The sequence below is a fragment of the Uranotaenia lowii genome, chromosome 3, assembly GCF_029784155.1.
Source record: "Uranotaenia lowii strain MFRU-FL chromosome 3, ASM2978415v1, whole genome shotgun sequence".
NCBI classification, from domain to species: Eukaryota; Metazoa; Arthropoda; class Insecta; order Diptera; family Culicidae; genus Uranotaenia; species Uranotaenia lowii.
In genome coordinates, this window is record NC_073693.1 from 337,290,696 (window position 1) to 337,311,065 (window position 20,370).

General features: G+C 32.3%; 1 protein-coding gene across 4 annotated transcripts in view; it reads right to left on the reverse strand.

Annotated features, from left to right (window-relative positions):
* LOC129751418 (protein peste-like) overlaps window positions 1–20,370 on the reverse strand; it is a 71,019-nt gene that overhangs the window by 10,247 nt on the left and 40,402 nt on the right. For all 4 annotated transcript variants that reach the window (XM_055746909.1, XM_055746910.1, XM_055746912.1 and 1 more), the window contains exons 2-3: window positions 13,363–13,692; window positions 6,034–6,339 (exon numbers count right to left, since the gene is read on the reverse strand). In XM_055746909.1, the coding sequence (XP_055602884.1) occupies window positions 6,034–6,339; window positions 13,363–13,485 (429 nt within the window). In that variant the 5' untranslated portion in view covers window positions 13,486–13,692. The remainder of the gene's footprint in view (window positions 1–6,033; window positions 6,340–13,362; window positions 13,693–20,370) is intronic.

A 20,370-nucleotide genomic window follows, 5' to 3' on the forward strand; every position in this document is an offset into this window, starting at 1 on the left:
GGAGATGAGAACGAGAATTGTAGAGAAGCGCTTGACTGGAATGAAGATGGGCATCGAAGAAGAGGCAGGCCCAGAAGCTCGTGGCGGCGTAATCTTTTTTCTACTAGTTGATCACCCAGGTGGTGAATCCTTTTTACGGATTGCATTCCAAAGCACAGCGAGCAACCGCATCTGCCCAGTATTCTACTTTTGGTGCTTGGGTGCAATTGATCGACTCTATATACTATATCTATACCCCTACGATAATGTTCACCAGGGGCCATCTGGCCATAATTTCCATGTGGATCTGAAACTAAGGCTATACCCGTGATGGGAGAGCAAGTCCGCGCTTCTGCGCTCGCCGGCTTACTCGGTTTCAAGTCAGAACTCCAGAATATATACCCTAACTAAATATATACCTAACCCTAAAAATCATAATAAGGATTCAAGACTAAGGACTTCTCGTCCGATGTCTTGAGGTTCGGCCTTTACTCGTAACTCGAGTCTCGCTTTGTTACCACGCCTATCGTGCGCTCAGCCTCTTCCGCTTGGTTTGGCTCGAGGCTCTCTCCTCTTTACCCGTCCGTGTGCCGATCGAGAGCAGCTTATCCTGGAGACGCGCCTGTCACAGCAAACGCCCGGGGCTTTACAGAACTTCTCGGATGATTCCCTGCGAAGACGTCATCCTATACCGACTCGAGTGACTCAGCCGCCCACGACGTGAAGTCACTCTATCCGAGAACATTCCGGTTCGTGAATACTTTTCTCCCAACGAGGTCGACTGCGGAGAAATTATTGTCTTATCCCCTCAGCTTCCGTCCTAAGGAGCACGTTCTACTTGGATACTCCGCAACGGTAGTGTTGGAGGTATTCTACCTACACACGTACGCGAAGTACCAAGCAGCTCGGCATTCGCAAAAGGTAAAGTCTTATCTTTGTATGCTTTACTGCCAGCTTCCGACGCACTCTACTCAGATGCTCTCCGGCGAAGGAGTTACCCGACACCGGTCGCGGACCCGTGAACCCATCGCTGACCACGCACCAGACATTGGCATCCTCACACATCCTCCGGACGATGTTATCGGATGTCTTGTCGGGCCCACAGGCATCGTACCCATTCGAACCTCGGACAGTTGAACCACAGGTTGAACACTACATGCTCTGGTGTCTCAACTGTTTCCGTAGGTTTGGCAAGAGTGGTGAGGCCACATGTCCAAAGCGATGGTGGTACGTGAAGCATCCGTTACCAGTCTGAATCGCCTCATGCAGAAATCCACCTCTCTTTGTCTCCTATTAATCCAAAATCCGACGTTAGGGATCAAGCGATGGGTCCATCGGTCGCGTTCCGAGCTGTCCCACTGGTGCAGTCAGTTGGACATCGAGGTCTCTCTGGCATGTGCCTGTGCTCGTCGTAGAAGATATCTTCCTCTAACAAGACCAAGATGGGCAAGACCCCCGCTACAACATCAACTGCTACCGAGGACACTGTTCGGTATGCGCTGATAACCCGCAGGTTCATCAACCGCTGCAGAGCTTCTGCAGATAACACTGCCTGCTCACGGCTGCCTTTCAGGCCGCTCCGCACCGCAGAATGGACGAGATCACTCTCGCCAGAACGCTCCTTCTGCTGCAGCGGATCGCTGAGTTGTTCGAAATAGCCCCCGAGACGGCTGCTGTCGCCATTGCCGCTCTTTTGTAGCCATAGTCGACGTGAAACTCAGCCTACATCGATCATCACCCCCAAGTATTTGATCACATGCTTGGATTCGATCCGATTGGATCGGTCCAGCTACAATCGTCTTTGTTTGTGCTGATATCAGGTTTGTGATCAGCACCGTCTTGGCCTTGGGGTGAGCCAGACACAAGATCTTGGAGCACATCTAACTTTGCGCCTGCTCGATCGCTACTGTGGCGAGTAGCTGGACTTCCTCTGTTGATGGGCTCGAGACCAGGAGAACCACGTCGTCGGCGAATCCCACAAGTCTCACTTCCGATGGGAGACGCAGTATCAGCATTTCGTCGTAGACGATGTTCCACAATACCAGGCCAAGTATCGACCCTTGTGGAACACACTTACTGTTTCCACTCCGTTTACGGCAGTCTGGTGTAGTTTTCCAACTAGGCTTCAATATCGATCGAAGCGCACTTTGGTATCTATATAGCTCGTAAATTTTCGAGCAACCAATAAATCGAAATCGAGTGTCCAGTCAGTTTAGTCAGTGGTGTCACCGTGATGATATGGATGTCAATATGGATAAATGCTGCACAAGAAGCATTTGAATATAAAATTAGCTCGACAACTCTCACCAGAATGTCCTCAATTAACGACTTTTGACTCCAACTAGACATCAAACTAACAATCGACGAACATGTGTGGATCACATCCCAACGTTACGAATAATACTGGAAAAAATCAACGAATTCCAGGATTCTCTTCTGCTGGTGATCGTTGATTTCGAAAAAGCATTCGACCGACTTCACCATGAAAACATCTGGGCGGCTCTAAGGCGACGAGGAGTCCCAGAGAAACTAGTTCCTCTCATCGAAGCACAGTACGAGGCATTTTCGTGCAAGGTCTTGTACGACGGTGTCTTGTGCAATCCAATCCAGGTAACTGCTGGAGTGAGACAGGGATGAATCTGATCACCGCTACTCTTTCTCATCGTAATGGATGAGATTTTGATTGGATTGATCGACTGTGCACCGAACCGAGGATTGCTGTGGAATCCTTCAACAATGGAGCAACCGAACGACCTTGACCTAGCTGACGATATTGTTTTGCTTGTCCAAACACAACAATGTCGGAAAGACCAAGTCGATGAAGATCAACACAGAAAATCCCTCCAGTTTCATGGTAACTGGGCATCAGGTTGAGAAAGTGTAGTGCTTCCAGCCTGATGGTGGTACCAAGAAAGACACCGAAACCCGGATCAGAAAATCCCGATTTGCATTTGCGAGTCTCCGGAACATCTGGCGCTCACGTCAGATATCTCTACGAACGAAAATTCGAATCTTTAACTCAAACGTCAAATCCGTATCGCTGTACGGGTGCGAAACTTGATGCGCATATGCGGTAACGAGGCGCTTGGTGGCTTGGCTATTGGATCTCAAATGAGAAACTACATCGCCGGTGTCATCAAAAAGCGCTAGAAATCGAGATTCGGGAAAGTAAGTGGAGATGGATTGGGCACACGCTGCGAAGCGATGAAAACGAGATTTGCAGAGAAGCGCTTGACTGGAATCCAGATGGGCATCGAAGAAGAGGTAGGCCCAGAAACTCGTGACGGCGAAGCCTAGCCGCCGAAATACGAACTGTCGACGAGAGTCTTGACTGCGAACAAGTGAAGAGGCGGCTCCGGATCGTGAAGGTCTTTTACCACGGCCCTATGCACCGGAGGATGGGCGCGGGAGCATTACGTAAGTAAGTAGGTCGACAAGCATATCTCATTTGCAACAAAGAAAGCGCACTCTATGCTGGGTTTAATGAAGCGTAGTACGCAAAACTTCGTGACATCTATCTAAGACAGGGGTCGGGGAACTTCTTGAATCATTACCCCTAAACATTTTTATTTAACCTTCCCATGCCGTTCGGGTCAATATGACCCGAAGCGCACATTTAGAATCTCTTTATCATCATTCCAATATACTGAAGAACTAGGAATTTTGACAGACCAAGTATGTTCTATGAAAATAATGATCAAATTAACGTCAAAAAATTGAAATTTGAGTTTTGAAAATCGGTTCATTGGGAAATGAAATACAGCTAAGCAAAGCAAAAATTGGATATCGTTTTTTTAAAGTAAGATTTTTTTCTACCGGAAGATCTGAGATAGCGGTCAAAACTTTCATTGGACCCCAACATATCTATACATTGTCGGATAGATGGATTCTTGACGATTTCAAACATCAATGAAACACTTAAATACAGAAAAGCTGTCAAAAGTTATGAGCATTTTAAAAATAAAATTGATTTTTCGGACTTTTTACTTTCTAAACCAGTTTCCGATAACTTGGTAATACATATCGACTTTATTTTAAAATTTTGAGTAATAAGAACAAATTACCTACACAATGAATATAATATCATCAAAATCGGTTAACATTTACAGTCAGGAGAACGAAATCAAACTACAACTAAAATTTCCCCGAAACGGATATTTTGCGAACGGCATGGGAAGGTTAAGTTGATATTACGCCATGCCGAAGAGCAAAAAAACGTATCCGTAAACACTGAGCGAGCTCCCAAAGCGTGTTATTTGAATGCCTCAGGGGGAAATATTCACTTCTGCATATGCCGCTAAATTCTTTACTTTCGAAATAAAACCAACAAATTCATAAAATTGCAAAATGGAAATATACACATTTAATTCACAAAATATTCACTGTTACCCCCAGAATTTCACTTTTACCCCATTTGGGGTAATTTACCCCGGTTCCCCGACCGCTGATCTAAGAAGTATCCTGGAGTTTAAGTGTGGGTGCCGTATTATGCCTTGCACTCAGAGCGCATCGAACGAATTCAGAAAAGATTCCTTAGATAAGTCCTTCGTCGTCTACCTTGGAAGGAACGATGCAGTACACCTCCCACATTACGAGAACAGATGCATTACTTGATCTTATATATAAAAATGGAGGCGTTTTCTTTGTGATAACATCACGTATGAATGGTCGGTCGGAATGAAGTGAAATTTGGTATCTGAGGGTTTTTTGGGTCAGAGATGGTTTGTATAATACTTTCAAGAATCTCACTTTTTATGAAAGGGGGGTCCCCATACAAAATTATCTCTTCACATCTTATATATAAAAATGGAGGCGTTTTCTTTGTAATAACATCACGTATGAATGATCGGTCGGAATGAAGTGAAATTTGGTATCCGAGGGTTTTTTGGGTCAGAGATGGTTTGTATAATACTTTCAAGAATCTCACTTTTTATGAAAGGGGGGTCCCCATACAAAGTTATCTCTTCTTCACATCTTCTTATATATAAAAATGGAGGCGTTTTCTTTGTAATAACATCACGTATGAATGGTCGGTCGGAATGAAGTGAAATTTGGTATCCGAGGGTTTTTTGGGTCAGAGATGGTTTGTATAATAGTTTCAAGGATCTCACTTTTGATGATAGGGGGTCCCAATACAAATTAAACTTTATTTGTTACGATTTCCATAAGAATCTATTGGCGAGCACAATGCAGTTAAGGACGTGTAGATGAAATTAAACATTTATTACGATTTATACTTTAGAAGGTAAAACGAAGTTTACCGGGTCAGCTAGTTTATTTTATTTATTGATCCCAAACATTATCTCTAAACACCATTTCGGTTTGTTGAATATCTGAGTCTCAATCAATTAACTTTTAATCTGTTGTGTACGCTCAAGAAGAGAACGTTAAAATTTTATGAGTCTTTGAAGTAATGATTTTAACAACAAAACTGGATCCCACCAGTTTTATTGTGTCGACCACACGAGCGCCCATTCTAAAGTTCGTGCCAATCAGGTAAAAAATGAATTAACTTCTAATTTGTGACGTAAATTTCGTACAACAGAGCCGTCGATCTGGAACAGTGATTATTTTTATTTTTCTTCCCACTCTCACGAACCTGTTTGCCGGCAATTCTTACCAAGAAGAAGTACAAGAATCGTTTGAATGAAGGAATGAATTGCAATTTTCAGTTTTAAATTTTCTATTGACACAGTGTTGTAAATCTTCAAGATTGGGCTGACCTTGAACTTCAAAAGTCTTAATCATCGATTGAGGTGGAGCGGTAAAATTTACTACGCGTCCTAACTTTCAAGAGTATCTTATCCAGTATTTGGTTTTAATTGGTAGATTAGGTATTCATTCCTTCTTTAAGCAAAAAAAAACAAACCCAGAAAAATAAACTGGGATCTATCTTGCTGTCTCATTTTCGTTTATTTTCCCACCAAACCCAGGTATTAATTGATTGGTGACGAATGGTTTCTTGACGTAGACAGTACTCTGTATTAGTCACTCGAAAGCAATTAAATAAACTGCTGAAATTTCGAGAACCAACAAGTTAAAATTTCAACTTACCAGCGCAACCACGTTAATACTGCTTATCATATCGTCCAGGGTTCCGTTGCTCCCCTCCTCGTCGAAATGGTACAAACTCTTCTTCCGGTAACTAACTGTGGCGTTGTGATCGTGCCACACGATGTCCACCTTTTCGGGCCGTTCCGTGAATCGGTAGGGGCCCAACTCCTCCAGGATCGGTTTGGTACTGTGATTCGTCAGATCTTCCGGATTGGTCCAGTTGAAGAAGTACACATCCATTGAGAGCGGGAACGGCGGCGTCACCCAGGCGTCGTACCCCCGGGACGTTGGACGGAGTTTCATTTCCTGGTGGGAGAGTAAGATTTTTACAGTTCGGTATTTTATATGGCGTTTTATGAATATTCTTTAGTTAACTAATTTTAATCGACGCTGAAATCATTTTATGATGAAAATTAATCGAATATTCTTAAAACAAAAACCATGAAATCAGAAGTATGTATTTCATTTGAACTCCTATACTCGATTTATTTATTTGAGATTTGATATATATATTATCAAAATGTAAAAATCACCCAAAAAAACAAAAATGCGATTTGATTTAATATTACCAGAAAGAAAAAATCTCAAAAAAAAAAAAACAAAAATGACAAAAATTACAAAACTGACAAAAATTTCAAAGGGACCGAATGTCAAAAAGGTCCTTAATACAAAAAAAAATTTAAAAAAAAATTACAAAACTGACAAAAATGACAAAAATGACAAAAATGACAAAAATGACAAAAATGACAAAAATGACAAAAATGACAAAAATGACAAAAATGACAAAAATGACAAAAATGACAAAAATGACAAAAATGACAAAAATGACAAAAATGACAAAAATGACAAAAATGACAAAAATGACAAACAAAAATGACAAAAATGACAAAAATGACAAAAATGACAAAAATGACAAAAATGACAAAAATGACAAACAAAAATGACAAAAATGACAAAAATGACAAAAATGACAAAAATGACAAAAATGACAAAAATGACAAAAATGACAAAAATGACAAAAATGACAAAAATGACAAAAATGACAAAAATGACAAAAATGACAAAAATGACAAAAATGACAAAAATGACAAAAATGACAAAAATGACAAAAATGACAAAAATGACAAAAATGACAAAAATGACAAAAATGACAAAAATGACAAAAATGACAAAAATGACAAAAATGACAAAAATGACAAAAATGACAAAAATGACAAAAATGACAAAAATGACAAAAATGACAAAAATGACAAAAATGACAAAAATGACAAAAATGACAAAAATGACAAAAATGACAAAAATGACAAAAATGACAAAAATGACAAAAATGACAAAAATGACAAAAATGACAAAAATGACAAAAATGACAAAAATGACAAAAATGACAAAAATGACAAAAATGACAAAAATGACAAAAATGACAAAAATGACAAAAATGACAAAGATGACAAAAATGACTAAAATGACAAAAATGACAAAAATGACAAAACTGACAAAAATGACAAAAATGACAAAAATGACAAAAATGACAAAAATGACAAAAATGACAAAAATGACAAAAATGACAAAAATGACAAAAATGACAAAAATGACAAAAATGACAAAAATGACAAAAATGACAAAAATGACAAAAATGACAAAAATGACAAAAATGACAAAAATGACAAAAATGACAAAAATGACAAAAATGAAAAAAATGACAAAAATGACAAAAATGAAAAAAAAATGACAAAAATGACAAAAATGAAAAAATGTAAAAAATGACAAAAATGACAAAAATGACAAAAATGACAAAAATGGGGATTTTTTTTTATTATCTGACAATTTGCGCCGGGGGTCTTCAGATTTTCCCCAAAATTGAAAATTTGGTTCATTTTTGCGACTTAAAAACACATGTATTTTTTCAGATTTCTAACATTTTTATTTTTTGAGTTAGCTTCGGTTAGATTTTTTTGTAAATAAAAAATAACCCTTTTTCAAAGCTACATAACTCTGTTGTTTCTCAACGGAAATTATAAAATAGCACATCAAAATGCATTGAAATTTTATCAGCTTTCCAAATAGAATAGTTGAAAAAAATTAAATAATGACCTTCAACATGAAAAGTTGTAAATAAACTTTAAATGGCGTCTAAAAGTACCGTCTGCACCACCGAATATTTTGCAAAAAATAACATTGTATAGCTCGATTCATGATGCAATTTTCATCTGAAGACACCAAAGTGGGCCATTAACACCTTGAAGAGTTATGAAAGAAATAATGACAATAAATCTTTTTTTTTTGCATCGAAAACAAACAATGGTCGAACAGCTGCACTCACATATGGAGATAGCAAGCACTTCCAACAACATGGAAACAAAAGAACTTACCAAAGCAGGTAAAAAACACTACTTTTTCGTGCTTTGTAGAGTGTTTGCAGCAAAACTGACTTTAAATTTTAACCAAAATTATGAGTATCGCATTGTTTAAGTGATATAACTAATAATGGGAATGTTGCTTTTACAACCTGGTCATATACTATATAACTTATTAATTTTTCGATCAAAGATCATTGTGAAGCATAATCAATGCCAATAGTAGAAGGTTCAGTCCCTGTGTTTGGGATCACAAAAACGTGATTTAAAAAAATGAAATATAGACGTGCTTTACATAGTTTTTATATCGGGAGCTAAGCACTGGACACCAAAATCCTTTCCCATTGATCAAAAAAGTATGAGAAAGTGGCACAAATGTTGTAGTAATAATCGAAGAGCTCAGTATGGCCAGCCCAGGCTGTAAAATGACGAAAATATGATACTTATACCGTATTCGTTTTCTACATTCGCCCAGTTTTGAGGTTTACCATACTAGGAAGAACATAATTCGTCGCCAGTGTTTGGCTACCTCGATCGCTCACACACGAATCTTCAGTGTTCCACCGTCCATTTTAAATCAAATCCGGGGAAATACGGATGCGAAACTAAGCGCATAAACTTCTAAACATGACAGTAAAATGTGCATAACTTGTTGTGACCTGGTGCAAAACTGGGTATAAACGAATACGTTATTAGATTTTTGGATATAACATGAAGTCAGTTAAGCTGCAACAATCTACCGCCCCTTCTTTCATAACAGTCCCATATACAAAAATAAGCAAGCGAGACAATCAGCTTTTTCTGTTTTGGAATATATTTTTAAATTGTGACCACCACTTTCAGCATAGACGAAAATCGTTTCTAGGTTGTCATAATAAATCGTTAGGCCTGAAATTTTCGAAATTGGGTTATTGGTAAGGTCGAGAGCACAATTTTTATTCATTATGGGACTGTTAATCGACCATATTTGAAAACTTTTTCGAATCTACTAGCATAACAGTCCCATACAAAATATATTTTTCTCACCAAGCTTCTTTCTAAGACTTAAATTTGATCATTTTTGAACTTTTAAATGCAATTGTCAGAAAAAGAAACATACTTATGCAAAAAAATATCATGAATTCCACATTGTAAGTTGAATCTTTTTACGATTTTTGATTGCATCCGATAGTTTTTCGCTCAGGAAGTCATTCCAAAGAAAGTCAGACCTGCCTTCGAAAACTAGTGTGCATCATTCGACATTAAGTGAGTTAAAAAATGTTTAAATGATTCAAAGCAATAAACCAAAGACTATTTCGCCGAAAGAAACATTGAAAAGTAACCAAATCCGTAGTACATATGGGACTGTTATTCAGGTATATTTCATATAAGACAGCCACGAATTGAAATTTTTTTTCGAAATTTCTAAAATAAAACCTCTATTTTTAGCCATTTATTTAGAAGCCTTATGTTGACCTAAAATGACGAAAATTCATATGGGACTGTTATGCGAGTAGGGGCAGTCTGAAATGGACGAAAAAATAGTGTTTTTTACCTGCTTTGGTAAGTTCTTTTGTTTCCATGTTGTTAGAAGTGCTTGCTATCTCCATATGTGAGTGCAGTTGTTCGACCATTGTTTGTTTTCGATGCAAAAAAAGAGATTTATTGTCATTATTTCTTTCATAACTCTTCAAGGTGTTAATGGCCCACTTTGGTGTCTTCAGATGAAAATTGCATCATGAATCGAGCTATACAATGTTATTTTTTGCAAAATATTCGGTGGTGCAGACGGTACTTTTAGACGCCATTTAAAGTTTATTTACAACTTTTCATGTTGAAGGTCATTATTTAATTTTTTTCAACTATTCTATTTGGAAAGCTGATAAAATTTCAATGCATTTTGATGTGCTATTTTATAATTTCCGTTGAGAAACAACAGAGTTATGTAGCTTTGAAAAATGGTTATTTTTTATTTACAAAAAAATCTAACCGAAGCTAACTCAAAAAATAAAAATGTTAGAAATCTGAAAAAATACATGTGTTTTTAAGTCGCAAAAATGAACCAAATTTTCAATTTTGGGGAAAATCTGAAGACCCCCGGCGCAAACCCGTCAGATAATAAAAAAAAATCCCCAAATGACAAAAATGACAAAAATGACAAAAATGACAAAAATGACAAAAATGACAAAAATGACAAAAATGACAAAAATGACAAGAATGACAAAAATGACAAAAATGACAAAAATGACAAAAATGACAAAAATGACAAAAATGACAAAAATGACAAAAATGACAAAAATGACAAAAATGACAAAAATGACAAAAATGACAAAAATGACAAAAATGACAAAAATGACAAAAATGACAAAAATGACAAAAATGACAAAAATGACAAAAATGACAAAAATGACAAAAATGACAAAAATGACAAAAATGACAAAAATGACAAAAATGACAAAAATGACAAAAATGACAAAAATGACATAAATGACATAAATGACAAAAATGACAAAAATGACAAAAATGACAAAAATGACAAAAATGACAAAAATGACAAAAATGACAAAAATGACAAAAATGACAAAAATGACAAAAATGACAAAAATGACAAAAATGACAAAAATGACAAAAATGACAAAAATGACAAAAATGACAAAAATGACAAAAATGACAAAAATGACAAAAATGACAAAAATGACAAAAATGACAAAAAAGACAAAAATGACAAAAATGACAAAAATGACAAAAATGACAAAAATGACAAAAATGACAAAAATGACAAAAATGACAAAAATGACAAAAATGACAAAAATGACAAAAATGACAAAAATGACAAAAATGACAAAAATGACAAAAATGACAAAAATGACAAAAATGACAAAAATGACAAAAATGACAAAAATGACAAAAATGACAAAAATGACAAAAATGACAAAAATGACAAAAATGACAAAAATGACAAAAATGACAAAAATGACAAAAATGACAAAAATGACAAAAATGACAAAAATGACAAAAATGACAAAAATGACAAAAATGACAAAAATGACAAAAATGACAAAAATGACAAAAATGACAAACAAAAATGACAAAAATGACAAAAATGACAAAAATGACAAAAATGACAAAAATGACAAAAATGACAAAAATGACAAAAATGACAAACAAAAATGACAAAAATGACAAAAATGACAAAAATGACAAAAATGACAAAAATGACAAAAATGACAAAAATGACAAAAATGACAAAAATGACAAAAATGACAAAAATGACAAAAATGACAAAAATGACAAAAATGACAAAAATGACAAAAATGACAAAAATGACAAAAATGACAAAAATGACAAAAATGACAAAAATGACAAAAATGACAAAAATGACAAAAATGACAAAAATGACAAAAATGACAAAAATGACAAAAATGACAAAAATGACAAAAATGACAAAAATGACAAAAATGACAAAAATGACAAAAATGACAAAAATGACAAAAATGACAAAAATGACAAAAATGACAAAAATGACAAAAATGACAAAAATGACAAAAATGACAAAAATGACAAAAATGACAAAAATGACAAAAATGACAAAAATGACAAAAATGACAAAGATGACAAAAATGACAAAAATGACAAAAATGACAAAAATGACAAAAATGACAAAAATGACAGAAAATTACAGAAAATGACAGAAAATGACAGAAAATGACAGAAAATGACAGAAAATGACAGAATATGACAGAAAATGACAGAAAATGACAGAAAATGACAGAAAATGACAGAAAATGACAGAAAATGACAGAAAATGACAAAAATTACAAAAATTACAAAAATTACAAAAATTACAAAAATTACAAAAATTACAAAAATTACAAAAATTACAAAAATTACAAAAATTACAAAAATTACAAAAATTACAAAAATTACAAAAATTACAAAAATTACAAAAATTACAAAAATTACAAAAATTACAAAAATTACAAAAATTACAAAAATGACAAAAATGACAAAAATGACAAAAATGACAAAAATGACAAAAATGACAAAAATGACAAAAATGACAGAAAATGACAGAAAATGACAGAAAATGACAGAAAATGACAGAAAATGACAGAAAATGACAGAAAATGACAGAAAATTACAAAAATTACAAAAATTACAAAAATTACAAAAATTACAAAAATTACAAAAATTACAAAAATTACAAAAATTACAAAAATTACAAAAATTACAAAAATTACAAAAATTACAAAAATTACAAAAATTACAAAAATTACAAAAATTACAAAAATTACAAAAATTACATAAATTACAAAAATTACAAAAATTACAAAAATTACAAAAATTACAAAAATTACAAAAATTACAAAAATTACAAAAATTACAAAAAATTACAAAAATGACAAAAATGACAAAAATGACAAAAATGACAAAAATGACAAAAATGACAAAAATGACAAAAATGACAAAAATGACAAAAATGACAAAAATGACAAAAATGACAAAAATGACAAAAATGACAAAAATGACAAAAATGACAAAAATGACAAAAATGACAAAAATGACAAAAATGACAAAAATGACAAAAATGACAAAAATGACAAAAATGACAAAAATGACAAAAATGACAAAAATGACAAAAATGACAAAAATGACAAAAATGACAAAAATGACAAAAATGACAAAAAATTTACTTTTGAATGCATTTTATGAAGCCAAAGAATTTCATAAACTGAACCACTATTTTTTGGAAAAAAGTGATAAAATCGAAACAATAAACGTGAATTTGGCGAGTAGTGGTAAAATCGGATAGTGATAAAATTGAAGAACTACTGTATTTCTATATTGTGGAATTAAGCTTTACATTACAGGATTTTTCCCAACCTAGCTGATTTTTTCACTTTTTTTTCAATGACGGTCGCCATGTGTTTGTTCGATCGTGTCAAAGAATGGCAAATGTTGTTTTTTCCACGCTTTTAACCAAAAATTTACTCACCTCATAAAGGATATCCCGAAAAACACCCTGGAAGCAGAAGGTGAAGAAAATCCCCAGGGCGATAAGGATAACCCCGCCGGAAGCGAGGCTGCACCGTTTGTTGCAAACGTCTTTGAAATGCATTTTGGCTAGGCTGAGCACCTTGGGTTAAGTAAAGTTTAGGTGGTAGGTGTAGGTGTAAAGCTAATCTTATCGAACTAAGCTGCCACAGGTGCTAACAGATTATCATTCACGGCTTGTAGTGTGCTATTCAAATTGCGAATAGCTTAATCCTTATTTGGTTGGCGGGCTTTTGGTGGGCGTCTCGGCGAATGGGAGAGATTTTGAGATCTGAAATTCGAAAGGAAATGGGGATTGTTAGAGTTTTTGAATGGTGCATTCTTTACATTAATAAGATCATAATCAAAGTTGAACATTCTCCCATAACCTATCTCAATGGCACTTGAAAACGGTATTTTACGGGACTATAAAAAGGAGAAAATTCAATTCCGGTGAAGTGTATCCACTTGCCACAGATGGGTTTTGTGTTATTGTCACACAACTGGACACATTCACGCTTCAAAGGTCGGTCGGCAGCATCTGCGAATGGTTCCTTCAGAATTGAATTAAAACATTTATATCAATTGGTCAATTAAGGCTTCGCGACGACATCACAGCTGATGCAGCATTTGGCTGAGCTCTGTCTGTAGCTATGTATGCAAATCAACGGTCAGCAACATGCGACTCGCGAGCCACTTTCTAAGTTCGTTTATGGCTACAGTGAAAAGAACTATGAACTCTGTGTGAATTTCAAAAACTTGAAAACAGGCGGTTGAAAGTCCAAATGACAATTAGTGAACCGCTATTCAGCTTAAATGTTCCTTATAAATTTGTCAATTTTTGACAATTTTGACAATTTTGACAATTTTGACAATTTTGACAATTTTGACAATTTTGACAATTTTGACAATTTTGACAATTTTGACAATTTTGACAATTTTGACAATTTTGACAATTTTGACAATTTTGACAATTTTGACAATTTTGACAATTTTGACAATTTTGACAATTTTGACAATTTTGACAATTTTGACAATTTTGACAATTTTGACAATTTTGACAATTTTGACAATTTTGACAATTTTGACAATTTTGACAATTTTGACAATTTTGACAATTTTGACAATTTTGACAATTTTGACAATTTTGACAATTTTGACAATTTTGACAATTTTGACAATTTTGACAATTTTGACAATTTTGACAATTTTGACAATTTTGACAATTTTGACAATTTTGACAATTTTGACAATTTTGACAATTTTGACAATTTTGACAATTTCGACAATTTCGACAATTTCGACAATTTTGACAATTTTGACAATTTTGACAATTTTGACAATTTTGACAATTTTGACAATTTTGACAATTTTGACAATTTTGACAAGTTTGACAATTTTGACAATTTTGACAATTTTGACAATTTTGACAATTTTGACAATTTTGACAATTTTGACAATTTTGACAATTTTGACAATTTTGACAATTTTGACAATTTTGACAATTTTGACAATTTTGACAATTTTGACAATTTTGACAATTTTGACAATTTTGACAATTTTGACAATTTCGACAATTTTGACAATTTTGACAATTTTGACAATTTTGACAATTTTGACAATTTTGACAATTTTGACAATTTTGACAATTTTGACAATTTTGACAATTTTGACAATTTTGACAATTTTGACAATTTTGACAATTTTGACAATTTTGACAATTTTGACAATTTTGACAATTTTGACAATTTTGACAATTTTGACAATTTTGACAATTTTGACAATTTTGACAATTTTGACAATTTTGACAATTTTGACAATTTTGACAATTTTGACAATTTTGACAATTTTGACAATTTTGACAATTTTGACAATTTTGACAATTTTGACAATTTTGACAATTTTGACAATTTTGACAATTTTGACAATTTTGACAATTTTGACAATTTTGACAATTTTGACAATTTTGACAATTTTGACAATTTTGACAATTTTGACAATTTTGACAATTTTGACAATTTTGACAATTTTGACAATTTTGACAATTTTGACAATTTTGACAATTTTGACAATTTTGACAATTTTGACAATTTTGACAATTTTGACAATTTTGACAATTTTGACAATTTTGACAATTTTGACAATTTTGACAATTTTGACAATTTTGACAATTTTGACAATTTTGACAATTTTGACAATTTTGACAATTTTGACAATTTTGACAATTTTGACAATTTTGACAATTTTGACAATTTTGACAATTTTGACAATTTTGACAATTTTGACAATTTTGACAATTTTGACAATTTTGACAATTTTGACAATTTTGACAATTTTGACAATTTTGACAATTTTGACAATTTTGACAATTTTGACAATTTTGACAATTTTGACAATTTTGACAATTTTGACAATTTTGACAATTTTGACAATTTTGACAATTTTGACAATTTTGACGATTTTGACAATTTTGACAATTTTGACAATTTTGACAATTTTGACAATTTTGACAATTTTGACAATTTTGACAATTTTGACAATTTTGACAATTTTGACAATTTTGACAATTTTGACAATTTTGACAATTTTGACAATTTTGACAATTTTGACAATTTTGACAATTTTGACAATTTTGACAATTTTGACAATTTTGACAATTTTGACAATTTTGACAATTTTGACAATTTTGACAATTTTGACAATTTTGACAATTTTGACAATTTTGACAATTTTGATAATTTTGACAATTTTGACAATTTTGACAATTTTGACAATTTTGACAATTTTGACAATTTTGACAATTTTGACAATTTTGACAATTTTGACAATTTTGACAATTTTGACAATTTTGACAATTTTGACAATTTTGACAATTTTGACAATTTTGACAATTTTGACAATTTTGACAATTTTGACAATTTTGACAATTTTGACAATTTTGACAATTTTTGACAATTTTGACAATTTTGACAATTTTGACAATTTTGACAATTTTGACAATTTTGACAATTTTGACAATTTTGACAATTTTTACAATTTTTACAATTTTGACAATTTTGACAATTTTGACAATTTTGACAATTTTGACAATTTTGACAATTTTGACAATTTTGACAATTTTGACAATTTTGACAATTTTGACAATTTTGACAATTTTGACAATTTTGACAATTTTGACAATTTTGACAATTTTGACAATTTTGACAATTTTGACAATTTTGACAATTTTGACAATTTTGACAATTTTGACAATTTTGACAATTTTGACAATTTTGACAATTTTGACAATTTTGACAATTTTGACAATTTTGACAATTTTGACAATTTTGACAATTTTGACAATTTTGACAATTTTGACAATTTTGACAATTTTGACAATTTTGACAATTTTGACAATTTTGACAATTTTGACAATTTTGACAATTTTGACAATTTTGACAATTTTGACAATTTTGACAATTTTGACAATTTTGACAATTTTGACAATTTTGACAATTTTGACAATTTTGACAATTTTGACAATTTTGACAATTTTGACAATTTTGACAATTTTGACAATTTTGACAATTTTGACAATTTTGACAATTTTGACAATTTTGACAATTTTGACAATTTTGACAATTTTGACAATTTTGACAATTTTGACAATTTTGACAATTTTGACAATTTTGACAATTTTGACAATTTTGACAATTTTGACAATTTTGACAATTTTGACAATTTTGACAATTTTGACAATTTTGACAATTTTGACAATTTTGACAATTTTGACAATTTTGACAATTTTGACAATTTTGACAATTTTGACAATTTTGACAATTTTGACAATTTTGACAATTTTGACAATTTTGACAATTTTGACAATTTTGACAATTTTGACAATTTTGACAATTTTGACAATTTTGACAATTTTGACAATTTTGACAATTTTGACAATTTTGACAATTTTGACAATTTTGACAATTTTGACAATTTTGACAATTTTGACAATTTTGACAATTTTGACAATTTTGACAATTTTGACAATTTTGACAATTTTGACAATTTTGACAATTTTGACAATTTTGACAATTTTGACAATTTTGACAATTTTGACAATTTTGACAATTTTGACAATTTTGACAATTTTGACAATTTTGACAATTTTGACAATTTTGACAATTTTGACAATTTTTACAATTTTGACAATTTTGACAATTTTGACAATTTTGACAATTTTGACAATTTTGACAATTTTGACAATTTTGACAATTTTGACAATTTTGACAATTTTGACAATTTTGACAATTTTGACAATTTTGACAATTTTGACAATTTTGACAATTTTGGTAATTTTGGTAATTTTGACAATTTTGACAATTTTGACAATTTTGACAATTTTGACAATTTTTACAATTTTGACAATTTTGACAATTTTGACAATTTTGACAATTTTGACAATTTTGACAATTTTGACAATTTTGACAATTTTGACAATTTTGACAATTTTGACAATTTTGACAATTTTGACAATTTTGACAATTTTGACAATTTTGACAATTTTGACAATTTTGACAATTTTGACAATTTTGACAATTTTGACAATTTTGACAATTTTGACAATTTTGACAATTTTGACAATTTTGACAATTTTGACAATTTTGACAATTTTGACAATTTTGACAATTTTGACAATTTTGACAATTTTGACAATTTTGACAATTTTGACAATTTTGACAATTTTGGCAATTTTGGCAATTTTGACAATTTTGACAATTTTGACAATTTTGACAATTTTTACAATTTTTACAATTTTTACAATATTGACAATTTTGACAATTTTGACAATTTTGACAATTTAGACATTTAATAGAATTCTGACAGTTTGGTAAATAATGACAATTTTGACTATTTTGACGCAAAGATTTTTTTCTCTAAATGTTCGATGTGACGATTCCACGAGCGGGTTTTATCTTAGTAGATTCCGAAATATTTGAAACAATTTTCTTTTTTAATAGCAGCTCCATCCATAGCTGGATCAGTGGTTGGCGGTATCTGAACGCGTAGAATGAAACAACTTGTAATTGTTTATTCTATAGTTGAGTGAAAGTAAGTTTGAAATAATGTATTTAGATCAGGTCATTTTCGATATTTTGAATAATCACATTTGGTGATACCACTGTGTAAAAAATTTCTGTATCGTCAGTAAACAAGCGTGGTGTACTCTGTAATGGTAAATTAAATTACATAAATCATATACATTTAATAGAAAAAGTAAAGGACCAATATTGCTTCCTTGTGGTACACTAAGATTACCCGGTTTTACCCGAGTTTGCCTGGATATTTGATTCAAAGTTTTAGAACAGTCCGGCCCGGCCCGGTTGCCCGGATTTCATTGAATAATGTCCGAATTTTGCCCGGATTTTTTTTAACTTTATTTGGCAAATAAAACATAAAAAATATCAAATTGTGTTGTATTTTTTTTTTATTTAGCCACCAAAACAAAAAAAATTGAGGAAATTTTTGCAAAAATAAACATGAAAGGATTTTTCGATGACCTAAATACGATTTCAAATTTGTTTTTGAATTTTGATCAAAAAAATATTTTTTTTTCAATTCTTTTATCTTGATTTTTGTTGAGTAAATCTGGGTTTTTACAAAATTTGCCCGGATATTGCCCGGATTTATGGTCAAAAAAGAAATACCCAGATTTTGCTAGATTTTTTAAAGAAAATTGCCCGGATTGTCCGGGCCGGATACTTGCTGAAAAAATTCTGGCAACCTTATGGTACACTGGTATAAATATTTCTTACCTCTCTTTGTATTTTCAATAACAACATACTGCTTACGCCCTTCAAGATAACTGCGAAGGATACTGTTAGCTATTTCTCTTATTCCATAACTGTTTAATTTTGACAAAAGAATGTCAATATTTAAGCTGTCAAATGCTTTTTAAGATGCACAAAATCACAAATTTTTCACAAAACTAAAACTCTGAAAACACGCTTGAGGGCATTATTTCTGAGAAATCAATATTAAACTTGAATATCATATTTTGCAAAGGGCTTAAATCAAGGAGATGATTTATTTTCGACTTCAAAAATTTCTTCTGATTTCTGGAATATGCTAATAATATGTTAAAGCTGGAGAGATGTTAGTATTTGTTTTTTTTTTTCAACAGCTGATACAGGTTGTAATTCAAAAGTGTTATACATGTTTTTTTTACTATTGCATACAGTTTCAAAAACAACTATCCGTTTCAATCAGAAACGTACTCTAAGTCAAACCATAGTTGGATAAAATGAAAGCAAAATTGTGCAATATTGAGAAAATAGTTTTTTTTTCGTGACTGTATGAAATAGTTTTCTTGAATTCATCGAACTTGTGATATCTATATATATATAAAAAGCAATTTCTGTATGTTTGTTTGTTTGTTTGTTTGTCCTCTATAGACTCAGCCGTCTTAAGAGCTAGAGAGCTGAAATTTGGCATGGATGCTCATTAGGACTAGGAAAGATGAAAAATGTTTTCAGATTTTTGTTTGACCCCTTCTGAAGGGGGTCGTCCATACAAGACAAATATTGTTTTCCCGATATTGACGTCATTTTTCGTCGGATTGTGTTGAAAATTTGCACATGAGTGTTTCGAAAGACGAGCAATTGATTTCAGGTGTCGACTTTTGTGTAAGGGGTCATCCAAAGGGGTCGTCCATATTAACTGTTCGCTGTTTTTGCGATATTGACGTAATTATACATCGTATCCAGATGAAACTTGGTACACAATAGTTTTGAGTGACGTGCAATCGATTTGAGGTATAAAATTTTGTGTAAGGGGCCGGCAAAAGGGGTCGTCCATATCAACTTTTCAATATCTTAGTGATAATGACGTTTTTATACATTGGATTGGGATGAAAATTGGCACATAGGAGTTATTAGGGGCAAACAATAGATTTCACTCATCAAAATAGTTGAAAATCCAGAAAAACAGTGAG